The sequence below is a fragment of the Podarcis tiliguerta genome, assembly GCF_965153285.1.
Source record: "Podarcis tiliguerta genome assembly, chromosome: 16".
NCBI lineage: Eukaryota > Metazoa > Chordata > Lepidosauria > Squamata > Lacertidae > Podarcis > Podarcis tiliguerta.
This window is the reverse complement of record NC_139549.1, coordinates 12,081,103-12,094,885: the sequence shown is the minus strand read 5'-3', so window position 1 is coordinate 12,094,885 and position 13,783 is coordinate 12,081,103. Positions and strand designations below refer to the sequence as shown.

The 13,783-nt window shown below is 49.1% G+C and overlaps 1 protein-coding gene across 1 annotated transcript in view; it reads right to left on the bottom strand.

Annotated features, from left to right (window-relative positions):
• Nucleotides 1–1,108: 1,108 nt before the first annotated feature.
• The window catches only part of EML3 (EMAP like 3), a 40,389-nt gene continuing 27,714 nt past the window's right edge, over nucleotides 1,109–13,783 (bottom strand). The window contains exons 13-24 of the mRNA XM_083418475.1: nucleotides 12,471–12,605; nucleotides 10,412–10,550; nucleotides 8,918–9,069; nucleotides 7,495–7,620; nucleotides 7,274–7,405; nucleotides 5,786–5,853; nucleotides 5,412–5,500; nucleotides 4,596–4,693; nucleotides 4,422–4,509; nucleotides 2,936–3,034; nucleotides 2,448–2,578; nucleotides 1,109–1,940 (exon numbers count right to left, since the gene is read on the bottom strand). Coding sequence (XP_083274601.1) covers nucleotides 1,743–1,940; nucleotides 2,448–2,578; nucleotides 2,936–3,034; nucleotides 4,422–4,509; nucleotides 4,596–4,693; nucleotides 5,412–5,500; nucleotides 5,786–5,853; nucleotides 7,274–7,405; nucleotides 7,495–7,620; nucleotides 8,918–9,069; nucleotides 10,412–10,550; nucleotides 12,471–12,605 — 1,455 coding nt within the window. The 3' untranslated portion in view covers nucleotides 1,109–1,742. The remainder of the gene's footprint in view (nucleotides 1,941–2,447; nucleotides 2,579–2,935; nucleotides 3,035–4,421; nucleotides 4,510–4,595; nucleotides 4,694–5,411; nucleotides 5,501–5,785; nucleotides 5,854–7,273; nucleotides 7,406–7,494; nucleotides 7,621–8,917; nucleotides 9,070–10,411; nucleotides 10,551–12,470; nucleotides 12,606–13,783) is intronic.

Here is a 13,783-nt window from a genome sequence, read left to right as displayed (position 1 = left end):
GACGTGCTTTCAAACTGCTAGGTGGGCAGGAGCAGGGACTGAGCAACGGGAGCTCACCCCATCGCGGGGATTCGAATCGCCGACCTTCTGATCGGCAAGTCCTAGGCTCTGTGGTTTAACCCACAGCGCCACCCGCGTCCTACATGCACACAAATTGCAGGCTTATTGCATATTCATATGCCACTTGTTATACAAAAGAACTTAGGGCTGCTAGGAGATACTTGCTCCATTTACCTCTTAGATTTCAAAACAAAACAAAACAAGTAATCAAGAAGACTACAAAGGACCAAAGGAACTTGGTATGAGATGGCAAATCTCAACTCAGGGTTAATTAAAAGATAAAGCCAGATCTTAGGTTAGAGAGGTTAGAGTGAGGAGTGATGTAATCGAGAAGCAAAGTAGCAGGCAGAGCACGATGGCTGATGGCTGTTTGAATCCAGGGCTGTAGCTATGGGAGAAGCAAGACGCTATTGGCGTGTCAATGCTGTGAACCCCTCCATCGTAGGCTCAAGCTGTATATATGTGTAAATAAATCATCTGTCATTAAAACACCACAGTCTCCACTGTGCCTCATTTCCAAAAGGAAACATGGACCCTGGTTAAAGCGTAGTTGGAAACCCTGGAATCTCGCACTGCTCAGAGATTGGGAAAGTGCAACAATAATAAGCAATACTGGTATCTTCCCTGTCTGTTTCAGAAACAACCCAGCCATGTGCACACACAGAAACACACTTTTTTCAGCAAAGGAAACATTTCCTGCCCTTCTCTACTTCACATACATTGAACTGGGCCCAGGCTTCTGTTACAGTTGCCACGTATGGGGCATATGGTCATTGTTTGACTACATGTAGATTTCAAAACTCAGCACTGAAGCTCCACTTAAAAAAAAAAAAAAAGTTATCTTTTCCCCTCACTCCCCTCTCCTATAAAAATATGTCCCAACACACAACTGGTGTCACTGGGAGTTGAAATATTATACTGCAGGTTATCCTGTGTTGTTGGGTAACCATGGTTACCAGCTAGGCCGCAAATTCCTGCTGCAGTCCTTGTCCTTGCGCCCCCCCTTCACCACGTCCAGGGTGGAAAAAAAGACACGGAACAGCAGAACTCTGGATGCAAAGGTTTATTTCTCTGCGTTTCTCACAGTGTTAAGGCCCTTCTTTGCGCTTGCTATTTACACATCAGATCCAGCCCCTGCCAGAATCACTAGGAATGTAAACGAAGTACGGAAGGATGGCAGTAAGGGGAGGGGTGTGTGGATGGAGACATTTACCCATCTTCTCTGGACTTAACAGAATCCAGCGTCTTTCAGGCTTGAAAGGGGAACATCACTGAAGTTCAAAGGGAACATTCTCCAGAGAGCTCCCCAAATCTACACCCCTGTCCCCTCGCCACTCACAAGTAGTCCTTCTCTCCAAAAACTCCTGTCTGAGAGACAAGGAACAGGTCTCTCTGCCTTCTCACACACAACAGGCTAGACATTTTCCTTCACGGTGCCAGTTCTCCTGAGCCTAGGACTGATCCCACCCTTATGTTAATAAAGCAAATCACATTGTTAGCCAAAGGAAATTTAGGTTGGCAGGGAGAAGAGATTCCTGCCTTCCCACGGATCCATCAACCTGAGCACTCAAGTCCACAAGAACGAGTCACGGGGATGGGAGGTCAGCCCCATCATCCTCTCTTGCAAAGGTTTAGTCACCACAGTGGGGTATGAGATTTTGCTTCTTCCCCTCCCGCTGGCTTCAGGTGCTGACCCCAGCATCCTGGGAGGAGACCGAGGCAGAAGAGAGGGATTGGCTGCGGGCAAGGCTGCCGCCCACCACTCGCCACTGGAAGATGCTGGTGTCCTTGCCCCCCATGGAGATAAGGTGGCCATCGTTGTGCGTGAAACGCACATTGGTGACGTGGCTCCCATGGCCGCCATAGACGTGACTTGGTGCCTGTGGAAAAGAAGAAAAGGTGGGTAAACATTTTGAAAAGGCGCCATCGTCAAGGGGATGTTCCGGGAACGGGAAAGCCAATGTGGTGCCCTCCAGATTTTGTTGTTGGACTGCGACTCCCATCAGCCCTAGCCAGCATAGGCAATGGTAAGGGATGATGGGAGTTGTAGTCCAACAACAGCTAGCATCTTTTGGCCTAAAAATACCCTTAAAGGTTAGCTGAGTGGCACAGATGCAGGAATGTGGCGAAAGTAGCCTTGCCTATGATCCATAAGAGATGGATTAGGTTGGGAGAGCCTAGAGTCACCAGGATCCGGCCTGCAGTGTGGGATAAGTTTGAAAGTACAGATACCCTCTGAAGTCAAGGAAATCAACCCAAGCCTAGAATGGAGATCAGAAGACAGAACTCATGTCCTTATCCCCAGCCTTGCCCAGTTGAGAGCTGAATTAATCCTTGCCTACGAGCAACCTCTTCTCCCACCCCACCTCAAGTCAACTCCATTCTACCTTGGGCTTGGCGCAAGGATACTGGAAGAGGTGCACCTTGCAGAAATCATCTGCCACAGCCACCACCCGCTCGTTGTGGGAGCGGCAAAGTGCATTGATGTCGGTGCCATCCGATCCGTCAGGCCACACACCTGTGAGCAGATGGAAAGAGAGAGGGGGAAGTGAGATGTGATGAGCACTATGGAGAAGAAGATGAAATCAAGGCCAGAATCTTACAGGGAGGGGATGCAACTCTGTGGCAGAGAGCATGCAGATGGTCCCAGGATTAATCCCCAGCACCACCAGGTACAGCTGGGAAAGTTCCCTGCCTGAAACCCAGGACAGCTGCTGCCAGTCAGAGTACACAGTAATGAGCTAAATGGGCCAATGGCCTGACTATGTTCTCTCCCCCACCCATGTGCTAGGTTAGCACATAGAACCCAGCAGGTTAGCTTCCCAACCAAACCAGCGAAGTAGGCTTGTCTTTCTTATCTCGCCTCCAAACTCACCAAAAACATGAAAGCCCAGCACGCAGGTATATGAAGCCCATTCGCGGTCCTTGTTCTCAAAGCGGTTCCTCAGCAGCTTGCAACCCCCGGCCACATCCCCTGAGAACCAGACATGCAAACGTAAGGGTTAATATTGCAGAGGATACCCGGCTACTGCCCAGAGAGAGGGCACTCCTAGGATCTTGATATTTTCCGGTACAATTCAGTCACAGGCCAAGAGGAGGCTATTGTCTTCTGGACAACCATGGACCTCCATAGACACTGCCTAGACTTGTAACCTGGGGAGGTCACTCCAGTGCTGCTAAAGCAGCAGCCATATGACTTCACCCTCAAAAGCGCACTCCTGAGACAAACAGATGGCAACAACAATTCAGGCACATACTGGCGTTTTCAGGTTGCACAGTTAAAGTCAAATGATAGACCTGTGCACCAAACCTGCCTGCTCCCTCCCGCCCCAAAGAAAGCCAGACTTCTGCTATAAGGGATGAGGAAATGCACTAGAAAATGTGGAATAACACTTTTGGCAGTTCAACACTACACACTGAAAGTACACACAATGCACATTTAAAGCATATTGCTGTTGTTTAGTCGTGTCCAACTCTTCGTGACCCCATGGACCAGAGCACGCCAGGCATTCCTGTCTTCCACTGCCTCCCGCAGCTTGGTCAAACTCATGCTGGTAGCTTCGAGAACACAGTCCAACCATCTCGTCCTCTGTTGTCCCCTTCTCCTTGTGCCCTCCATCTTTCCCAACGTCAGGGTCTTTTCCAGGGAGTCTTCTCTTCTCATGAGGTGTCCAAAGTATTGGAGCCACAGCTTCAGGATCTGTCCTTCCAGTGAGCACTCAGGGCTGATTTCCTTCAGAATGGAGAGGTTTGATCTTCTTGCAGTCCATGGGACTCTCAAGAGTCTCCTCCAGCACCATAACTCAAAAGCATCAATTCTTTGGCGATCAGCCTTCTTCCCCTAAATAATCCTGGTTTTCCCCTTCACGGAGCTACAATTCCCAGAACTCTTCATGAGCAACAGTTCCCAGAATTCTTGAGTGGGGTGGTGGGGGGGGGGGGGACTCATGTACTTTAAATGTATGTTGGATATCCTTTCAATATATGGTATCATCTAAGCTTCACACAAACTAATCACAGTGAATGCTCAATAAACAGGTGGTCTGGAAGCAAACAGAGACCAGATCACCACATGGGAACAACTATCAGGTCTCAGAATTAACCAAAGGCTCAGGACTTTCCATTTCTCTGCCACTTTAGGGACTTCTCACAAATTTCTCTTTCCCTAACCAATGCGCCTTACTGCAGAAATAAAACAGCAGCTCCACACCTTGGTAGCTAAAGGAATTACCGCACAATGAACTTCAGGGCAGAAGAATTTTTTTTTAAGAGGTTTGTGATTCGGAAGTTGTCATCTCAGGGTTTTCACCTTGAGAAAACATGTAGCTTCCTTCCCCCTCCTGCTCAGACATGGAACTTACAGTACAAGATTTCATAGTCCCCGGAATTGGACATGATGAATTTCCCATCCTTGGACCAGTCCAGATGTGTGATGAAACTGGAGTGTCCCTGGAGTGCAGGGAAAGGAAATGTGCAGGTTAGGAAGCATCTGGTCTGGTTTTGCTTACCAACGAACCAATCAATAATATGCTCACCGTGCAGCGGCCAAAACGGGTGTATTTGTGCCCGCTGTCCTCTACGCTGTAGATATAAATGAAATTGTCGTGGGAGCCAATGGCCAAGAACTCCCCATCTGCCGAAGAAGGTAAAAGCAGAGTTAGAGGCAGGGGGAGGACAGAGAAACAAATTCCCCAACAGGAAAGGCTGGGGTGGGGGCAAAGGCTCTGGGGCAGAGCATCTGCTTTGCATGCAGAAGGATCCCAGATTCAATCCCTGGCATCTCCAACAATGGCTGGGAAAGGGCCCCTGTCTGGAACCCTGAAGAGCTGCTGCTATTCAGTATATGCAATTCAAAGCTAGATGGACCCAGCGATCTGACTTGAGATGAGACAGCTTCCTATGTTCTTATTTAAATCAGCTGTCCAGCTGGAACCATGAGGACTGGAATCTTCCTTCATTTTTAGGGGAGGAATCTTTGCTCAGTGGTATGGCATCTGCCTTACATATAGAAGGTCCCAGACTGAATCCCTAGCATCTCCAGGTAGAGATAATAATAATAATAATAATAATAATAATAATAATAATAATAATAATGTTATTTCTTATACCCCACCCATCTGACTGGGTTACCCCAGCCACCCTGAGCGGCTTCCAATAAAAGGTAAAGGAATGAAACATCAGACATTAATCTTCCCAAAACAGGGCTGCCTTCAGATGTCTGAAACCCTGGAGAGCTACTGCCAGTCCGTGCAAATGCATCTGAGCTAGATGGACCAATGTTCTGACTCAATACAAGGCAGTTTCCTATGTGGAAACTTAGGAACCGGTGAAACAGGAAGCAACGGCCTAACCTGGCGAATAGCGCACCACTGAGAGCTGCTCGTTCCCATCTATGTAGCCCGACAACACTTGTTGTGTCTCCGTGTCCAGCACTACCCATCTGTTGGAGGGAGAAAACAAGAGATTCTCTCAGCAGCCAGTGACCACACAGAAGGGCGCAGTTCTTTTCCGGTGTGCAGGTGCACAGAAAGCTGAAATTTTACAGGACAAAGCTCCCCCACTAACTGCATTCTGGCCAGAGGAAGTTTAGCCTGTTGATTTTCTGCTTTTCACACAGGTGTTCTCAAGGCCAGAAAAGAAATTGGCAACCCTTACTAATGAAGCAGGGTTGCCCTTCCCAAGTGTGCAAAAGTTGAGGCGAGGGTCGGGTGGAACAAGTAGTTACCGTCCAGAGCTGAACCCGACTGTGACCACTTTCCCACTGGGATGGAAGTCAGCACAGAGCCCTGTTTCCTAGAGAAGAGAGAAAGAGGAACGACATGAGATTTACTGTAAATACTATAATGACATAGGGTGGCTCACTGGATACGGTGCTATCCATTCAGTGTGTTCAAAGCACTGAACTGCCCCAGTCAGGTGGAAAGAGGCTATGAAAGAGGATTAGACAAACTCCTGGAGGATAAGGCTATCAGTGGATATTAGCCATGTCAACTATATTTCCCCTCTGCTGTCAGTGACATTATGTCTCTGAAGACCAATGTCTGGGAATCACAAATGAAGGGAGAATGCTGTTGCACTAACATCCTGTTCATGGGCTTCCCAGAGGCATTTCGTCAGCCACTGGAGAACAGGATACTGGAGTAGATAGGCCATTGGCCTGACCCAGCACGTTCATCTTACCGTATTTACTCAAGTCTAATGTGCCATCCGGGACGCGGGTGGCGCTGTGGGTTAAACCACAGAGCCTAGGACTTGCCAATCAGAAGGTCGACGGTTCGAATCCCCGTGACGGGGTGAGCTCCCATTGCTCAGTCCCTGCTCCTGCCAACCTAGCAGTTCCAAAGCACCTCAAAGTGCAAGTAGATAAATAGGTACCACTCCGGCGGGAAGGTAAACGGCGTTTCTGTACGCTGCTCTGGTTGGCCAGAAGCGGCTTAGTCATGCTGGCCACATGACCCGGAAGCTGTACGCCGGCTCCCTTGGCCAATAAAGCGAGATGAGGGCCGCAACCCCAGAGTTGGTCATGACTGGACCTAATGGTCAGGGGTCCCTTTACCTTTACCTAATGCGCCATCAAATCTAACGTGCACCTCAATTTTCAGAACCTTGAAACCAAAAAACCGTATTTGCTGGCAAATGTAAATGTGCCATTGTAATCTAATGTGCACCTTAATTTTTGCAATGTAATTTGGCCAAAAAAGGTGAGCGTTAGATTCGAGTAAATACATTAAGTTCTTATGTGCAGTTTTCATTGTGTGTGTTTTTTTTTATTTCAGTTTCTAACCCTTACAGTCTCAAAGCATGTTAGCCAATGGCTATTGAAATCTTAGAAGTCAGAGAGGGTTTTTTTGCTGAATGAACTTTCCAACAGGACAAGAATTCGCTTCTTTCATGTGTTTCGTGTCCGCTTTGGGTAGGATGATCATGCAGAAACAACACTTCTCGTCTACCCAGATGCCTGCAAGCTGGACATGAGCACAACAGCACTTTGCCCACCTGTGATTCCCAGGAACTGGCATAATGCCTCCGACAGGGAAAACATAGACAGCATGGCTAAGCTGCTGTCGATAGCCTTGCCCTCCATGAATTTGTCTAATCCTCTTTTTAAAGCCATCTAAATTGATTCTCTGTGTCCACTGGCCATTCCACATCAATGGCACTGCCAACACCCCTGAGCCATGCCACACGTTCCTCCCCTCCCGGGTCCAGTTACCTCCAGCGTGGTGCTCCAAGCCAGCGTGTGCTCCCCACTATCCCACATGCAGAGCTGCCTGTCATGGGCGCAAGTGACAAAAAGGTCCCGCGAAGGGTGAGTGCCCAGCCCCCACAGTTCGTCCGTGTGCCCCTGCAAAGGAAGAGCGTTGAGAAGCAGCTGGTGAAGGAAGGAGCAGCTGAGGAGGAGGCCCTGCAACCAGACCAGACCCACCCCTTTACCTGGATGATGGGCCGGAAGCCCTCCGCCAAGCTCCCCCGCAGCAGGGCATTGCGTGTGGTCCCTACCAGTAGCTCCCCTCCATCACCCTCGGCGATGGTGCGGACGGCACCAAACTGTTCCGGAATCTGATTGCCAAAGAAGAAGCAGGCATTATAAAGCTGGTCTGTGTGTAAAGTTTGATGGATTCATCCAAGGATGGATTAAAACCCTTTTTCAGTTTGAGGGCCACATTTCCTTCTGGGCAACCTTCCGAGGGCCACATGCCCATGTGGAAATTCAGTGCTTCAAGTTACTTTGCCTTATTTCCTTTTGTTATTTTTAAGGATTTATAGCAGGCTTCCTCAACCTCAGCCCTCCAGATGTTTTTGGCCTACAACTCCCTTGATCCCTAGCTAGCAGGACCAGTAGTCAGGAATGATGGGAATTGTAGTCCCAAAACATCTGGAGGGCCAAGGTTGAGGAAGCCTGATTTCTAACAACTCACTTTTCTCTATCAGGGATGGGCTCGAAGCGGGTCAAACAAAACCAGAGGGAACCATCTGATGAGATTTTTAAATTCATATGATTAAATCGGCAAATGTTTCTTTAATTGAGCAACAAGCCTTAACCATAAGGTGTATCCTCTCTCAGTGGCGTAGCGTGGGTTGTCAGCACCCGGGGCAAGGCAAGTAATTTGCGCCCCCCCCCCCGCTGCACTGTCCCTCCCCCAGATAGTCCCTCGCTCTCTCTCCGCATCGCACTGCACGCCTGGCACCCTCCCCTCCACAGTGGGCGGCGACCTGGTGGCTCGGATCGGATTCGCACAGCTAGCACTGCAGTGAGAGAGAGTGAGTGAGCCAGGTGGGGCAGAGAGCTGCGAGTGCGAGCGCCCCCCCCCCGATGTTGCGCCCGGTGCAGCCGGCCCCCCCTGCACCCCCCACACTACGCCACTGTCCTCTCTTCCGGGTGCAAACCTACAGTGAGGGGCAAAAGCAGTTAAGAGGCTAACCCCAGATCCCCAAGCACATTTTAGTAAAAGAAAAACCCACCCCAAAGACCCTACTGATTCTGGTGGCTGGGGCAAAAAGGTGGGAGAATGTTTGAAGTAGACTCAGGGCCGGGGTGAACAGAGCTCATTGCTTTGATGGGGATGCAAACGGCTTCTTCTTTAATCATCAGATCTGTCAGAAAGGATACTGTGTGTGTGTGTGTGTGTGTGTGTGTGTGTGTGTGTGTACCGCAGGCTGCAAGTGAAAATGTGTGAGGTGGCCACGCCCACTTTTAGCCACCCCTGGCACACAGCCCCCAAAGAGTAGGCCAAGGGTGAATGTGGCTTCCTGGCCACATGAGCTTAGCCACCCCAAAGCTAAAGGATATGGTGGCTATTAACGTATGCCAAGCAGTCTCCAAGAGCTGCTGTGCAGATCCAGTCGCCTCCCTTACCTCCACCTCCTGCAGCAGGGAGAGGCTGGGGCTCCAGCGGACCAGGCGCCGGTCCTTGCCACCCCCACTGAGCACCGAGCCATCGCGGCACAGGCAGAGAGAGAAGATGCTGCCTTCATGGGCTCGCGTTTGCTTGCTGATCTGGTACGTCTCTGTCAAGAGAGGTAAAAACACACCTGTGTCAAACCCTGGTTCAGTTTTGTATTCCTTTTTGGTGACACGACACGGGGATTAGTGCCAAGTTCTCTGTTTGGATGCCTCTCCACAGGAACATAGGAAGGTGCCCTATTGTACAGTCAGACCATTGGTCCGTCTTATTCACTTCTCCCTTGTATATCTATTTATATTATAGTACAGGCGACTCCCCACTTATGCTGGAGTTACGCTCTGGTGCCCTGCACGAGTAAGTGAAAACTGCGTAATTGTGGAGCATGCTCCAAACACCCTTTAAATGCCTGCTAGGCCATTCCAGATTTTAAAATGCTGTACAGTGGTACCTCGGTTTTCGAGCATCTCACATGCCAAACATTTCAGTTTTTGAAAGCCAAAAACCCAGAAGTAAATGCTTCGCTTTTCGAACGCTTTTTGGAAGTTGAACGGCTTCCACTGTGTTTCCCCCCCAATTTTCTCCATCAGTGGCGTAGCGTGGGTGTCAGCACCCGGGGCAAGGCAAGTAATTTGCGCCCCCTAACCCGGGGCAAGGCAAGTAATTTGCGCCCCCCGCTGCACTGTCCCTCCCCCAGATAGTCCCTTGCTCTCTCTCCGCACCGCATGCCTGGCACCCCCCCCCTCCACAGTGGGCGGTGACCCGGCGGCTCGGATCGGATTTGCACAGCCAGCACTGCAGTGAGAGAGAGTGAGTGAGCCAGGTAGGGGCAGAGAGCTGCGAGTGCGAGCGCGCCCCCCAGATGTTGCGCCCGGTGCGGCCGGCCCCCCCTGCACCCCCACGCTACGCCACTGTTCTCCATTGACTTTGCAGACCACCCTTTGCGCCTCAATTGTCAAACATTTCGGATGTCGAACGGTCTTCTGGAACGGATTGCGTTCGACAACCGAAGTACCACTGTACCAAAAATATCCACAACTGGCATTGAAGCTCTGGGGCTGGCTGGAGACTGGAGGACACACGGAAAAGAGGTTGCTCCTGCTGCGCTACCTCACGCATCAGCTGTTAGGCGGGGAAGGTGAGCAGCCTAAACAAAGCTCCACTGAGCCTCCAGTCTCTTCACCATCCTAACTGAAGTCCTCTTTGGGCTCCAGGAAGCGTCTCTTTGCAAGTTACGAGGACTCTCCAGCTCTCTCCCTCCATTATTTCCCAGCACCACGCGTATACACGCAAGTCAATAGCACACAAGTGGGGAGTCCCCTGTAATTGTTTCTAAATCTGTGTCTGTCCACATCCCATAGCATATGCAAATTGTATGCAAATCAGCATATGCCCAAGGAACCACCCTAGCAGACCATGGTCTGCTATTACCGTTCCCCTTCGCATACCTTTCGCCCCCTTGCCCAGCGTACGGATGTCAGCAGGCACCCTGGCCCAAGTCAGGATGTTGCCCTCCGAGTCTCCGGTCAGCACATCGCTGTTGGTGTCGAACACAAAGCACTGGATGAACTTGGGTTTCTTGTATTTCTGGAAAGATCAGGAAGGGGAAATGCTGATACAACGATGGCTGGGAAGAACCGGGCAAGGTTCATTCCCGTATCTCAAAGTTCCAGCAGGATGTTTATCAAAAAATATCTAAAATAATTAAATTGCCTCTTCAGGCTTCTCTATTAATGGTCATTACTGAACATATGGAATGACAGTATGAAAGCTTGTTTGCTTTGAATAACTTTCAAAACACATGTAAGCTGCAGCCAGGATTTCAATACCCAGTACAGTAATGGAAAATTTTGGGGGGAGGGGGGAATCTACATTTGTCTTTGTAGTACAAGAACTGACGGAGTTTGGCTATTGTGGGGGAAAAATAAACACATAAATTTTGTATCTTCAAAGGGATGGCAGATCCAGAATGCTTCTACACCATCTGGTGGGATTTTATTTATTATGCTTTGGACTTAGATGCCAAACATTCGCTGTCTGCAGTACTGGATTTAGGGCAGTGCGTGCTGTCCTCCGTCCCCACCACAGGGCGCCGAGCTGAGGGGGCACAAAATAATAATAAATAAAAAGGGTATTATTGTGAAAATAAGAAATATTTAGGAAGAGGGCAGTGCCAAATTTTGTCCTCGCTCAGGGCGCCCTATTACCAAAGTCTGCTCCCACCATCCATGCCAGTTTGGGAAATATGTAGGCTTTGGTTTATACTGGTGTGTTACCATTTCTTTCTTTCTTTCCTTTTATCTGTATATGTTAACAATGTAATGCACTGCTATTTTGGGTTGTTGAAAGAAAAAGAAGATGAGGAAGAAGAAGCTGTTCAAGAAGGAACTTGCATTTGCGATTCTGCCCAGGGTAAAACATGGTTAGCAAATGATAGCATAGTGATCTGGGAATCTGTGTGAGGAGTTGCATGGGGAGAAGAGAAAGATTAACTTGGACAAACAACTAACGTCAGGCAAGGCATGGAAACAAGGAGAGACTTTTGAGTAGCGAGCATTGACTGGGACAGAATAAAATGTCAGCAGAGACACTGGTCACACCCACACCACACAGCCTGCCCACTGCCAAGAATCCCAGGAACTGTAGTTTGCCCCTTGCAGAGCTATAATTCCCAGCACCCTTAACAAATGACAGATCCCAGGATTCTTTGAGGGAAGCCATGTGATTTAAATGTGAATTAAACATATAGCGTGGATATGACCATTAAGTTATCAAGACAGGGCTTAAGGCAGTTGAGGAAAACTCTGGTTGAAAAACGTAGTGTAATGGTTCTAGGGGTTGCTCGTGCGTAAGCCGGTGCAAACACCTGGCTGGATTGCCTGAGTGAACCTTTTCTGTCCGGACAGCCACTCACCCGTGGCTGTCTCAATCGCTGGCAGAATCCGTCAGCGGGTGTTTCTTAAACTTCTTCCAGCAAAGAAGCTCTTTGACGCCTAGTCTTCTCCTACTCTCTCTGCGCGAAAGCCTTCTGCGCAAGGAGGGCGTAGGCAGCGGAGGACCCCTACTCTCCCCGCTGGTCCCCGGCAAGGAGACATGGGACCGCCTCGCCGCTTCCCCCATCTGCCCCCCTTCTCCACTGGTGCTACGCTGATTCTCTTCCCCAGAAGATGGGCTGCTCCTCCCGATCCCTGGACACTCTCCGGAATCCCTCTGGATTTTGCTCTCTCCCTCCGGCACTGTTGGCAGTCTCCTGACACGTAGCTAGCTAAAAAGAATGCATCTGAGCATGTGCTGGGTGTTTTCTGTCACCACGTTTAGCACTTGTATTTTCTCCGAGGAAGGAATTGGGGTTGACCATCTAAGGCCTTGAATTCGGAAGCCTTCCCTCCCCACTTCTCCCTCCCTGTTCTCTTTTATTGAAGGCCCCCAACTTTACCAATGACCCCCCGCCACACACACACACACACACACACACACACACACACACACACTGCAGCATTGCCTCACCCCAAAGATTCCCTGCTTCTTTGTTAGGCTGTTTCCACTCCAGGTCCAGAAATAGACATGAGATTTCCCAGTGGTGATTATGTTGCTGCTGTCTTGTGGGTTGAACTCCACCGTCAGGACAGATTCATTGGTACTCTGCGAGGTGCAATGGGGTGGATGGGTGGAGAGTGGAAGGAAGAAGGTATCAGGGTGATGTGGCCTCTCAGCACCACCAAAGATGCCCACAAGGATTATTCAAAGTGTTTTAAGACTCCCAAAGTGCCTTAGTTGTGTGTGTAGGGAAGACCAACCCTCCAGACAAGCAGATCACCACCTTCTTGCTGCACCCCTGAAATGTTCTGAAGGAAAGGCACTTTTTACACTGCTGTTGTTTCATTGTTTCATTGTGTACTTTGAATTATGGATGCTTATATTTTTATAAGTGGCTTTTAAGCTTTGGAAATCCCTTTGAAGCTTATTTTGGCATTAAGCAGTAAATAAATAATAATAATAATGGTGGTGGTGATGATTATGATGATGGAGATGATGTTATGAGGAGCCACCACCCAAAATATTAGTATTATTATCATTTTATTTTATTTTTTTCTTTAGGTGGTGTCTCTGCCTCTGTGGAATGACCTCCTTGCTAAGCTGCATATTACCCTGACTCTTTCATATGCCAGCTAAAACCCTAACATTGTTGCTGGGCCTTCTTGGTGTTTTTAACTATGCTGTTTATACAATTAGAATTATTTTAATGCCTTTGTTTCTTATGTATTATGATTATCCTTTGCGGGGGGGGGGGGGGTAAGCTGCCAGTTGACAAAAACGCTTGGACTGGTGTAACAATCGTAATAGTGCAAAATCAAATTCCACCCACTGCGTTTAAATCAGACGAGACAGCAAAGCCAGGCCTCTCCACACAGACACTGTGGGTCCCCAGTTGTGGAAGCTCTCCACAGTAAGGTCCACCTAGTGCCTTTGCTGACACCTTTTCAGCACCAAGTGACTACTCTTGATGGACCACCATGAGGCTGTTTCTGTTACTCAGACTGTCAAACCTTCTACGGCTGCTGTTGGGGGTTGCCTTGCATATATTTTTTTATGAACTGAATGTATTTTTGTGTGCATGTTTTCTTATTACCATGTACAGTGGTATCTCGGGTTACGTACTTAATTCGTTCCGGAGGTCCGTTCTTAACCTGAAACTGTTCTTAACCTGAAGCACCACTTTAGCTAATGGGGCCTCCCGCTGCCGCCGCCACGCGATTTCTGTTCTCATCCTGAAGCAAAGTTCTTAACCCGAGGCACTATTTCTGGGTTAGCGGAGTCTG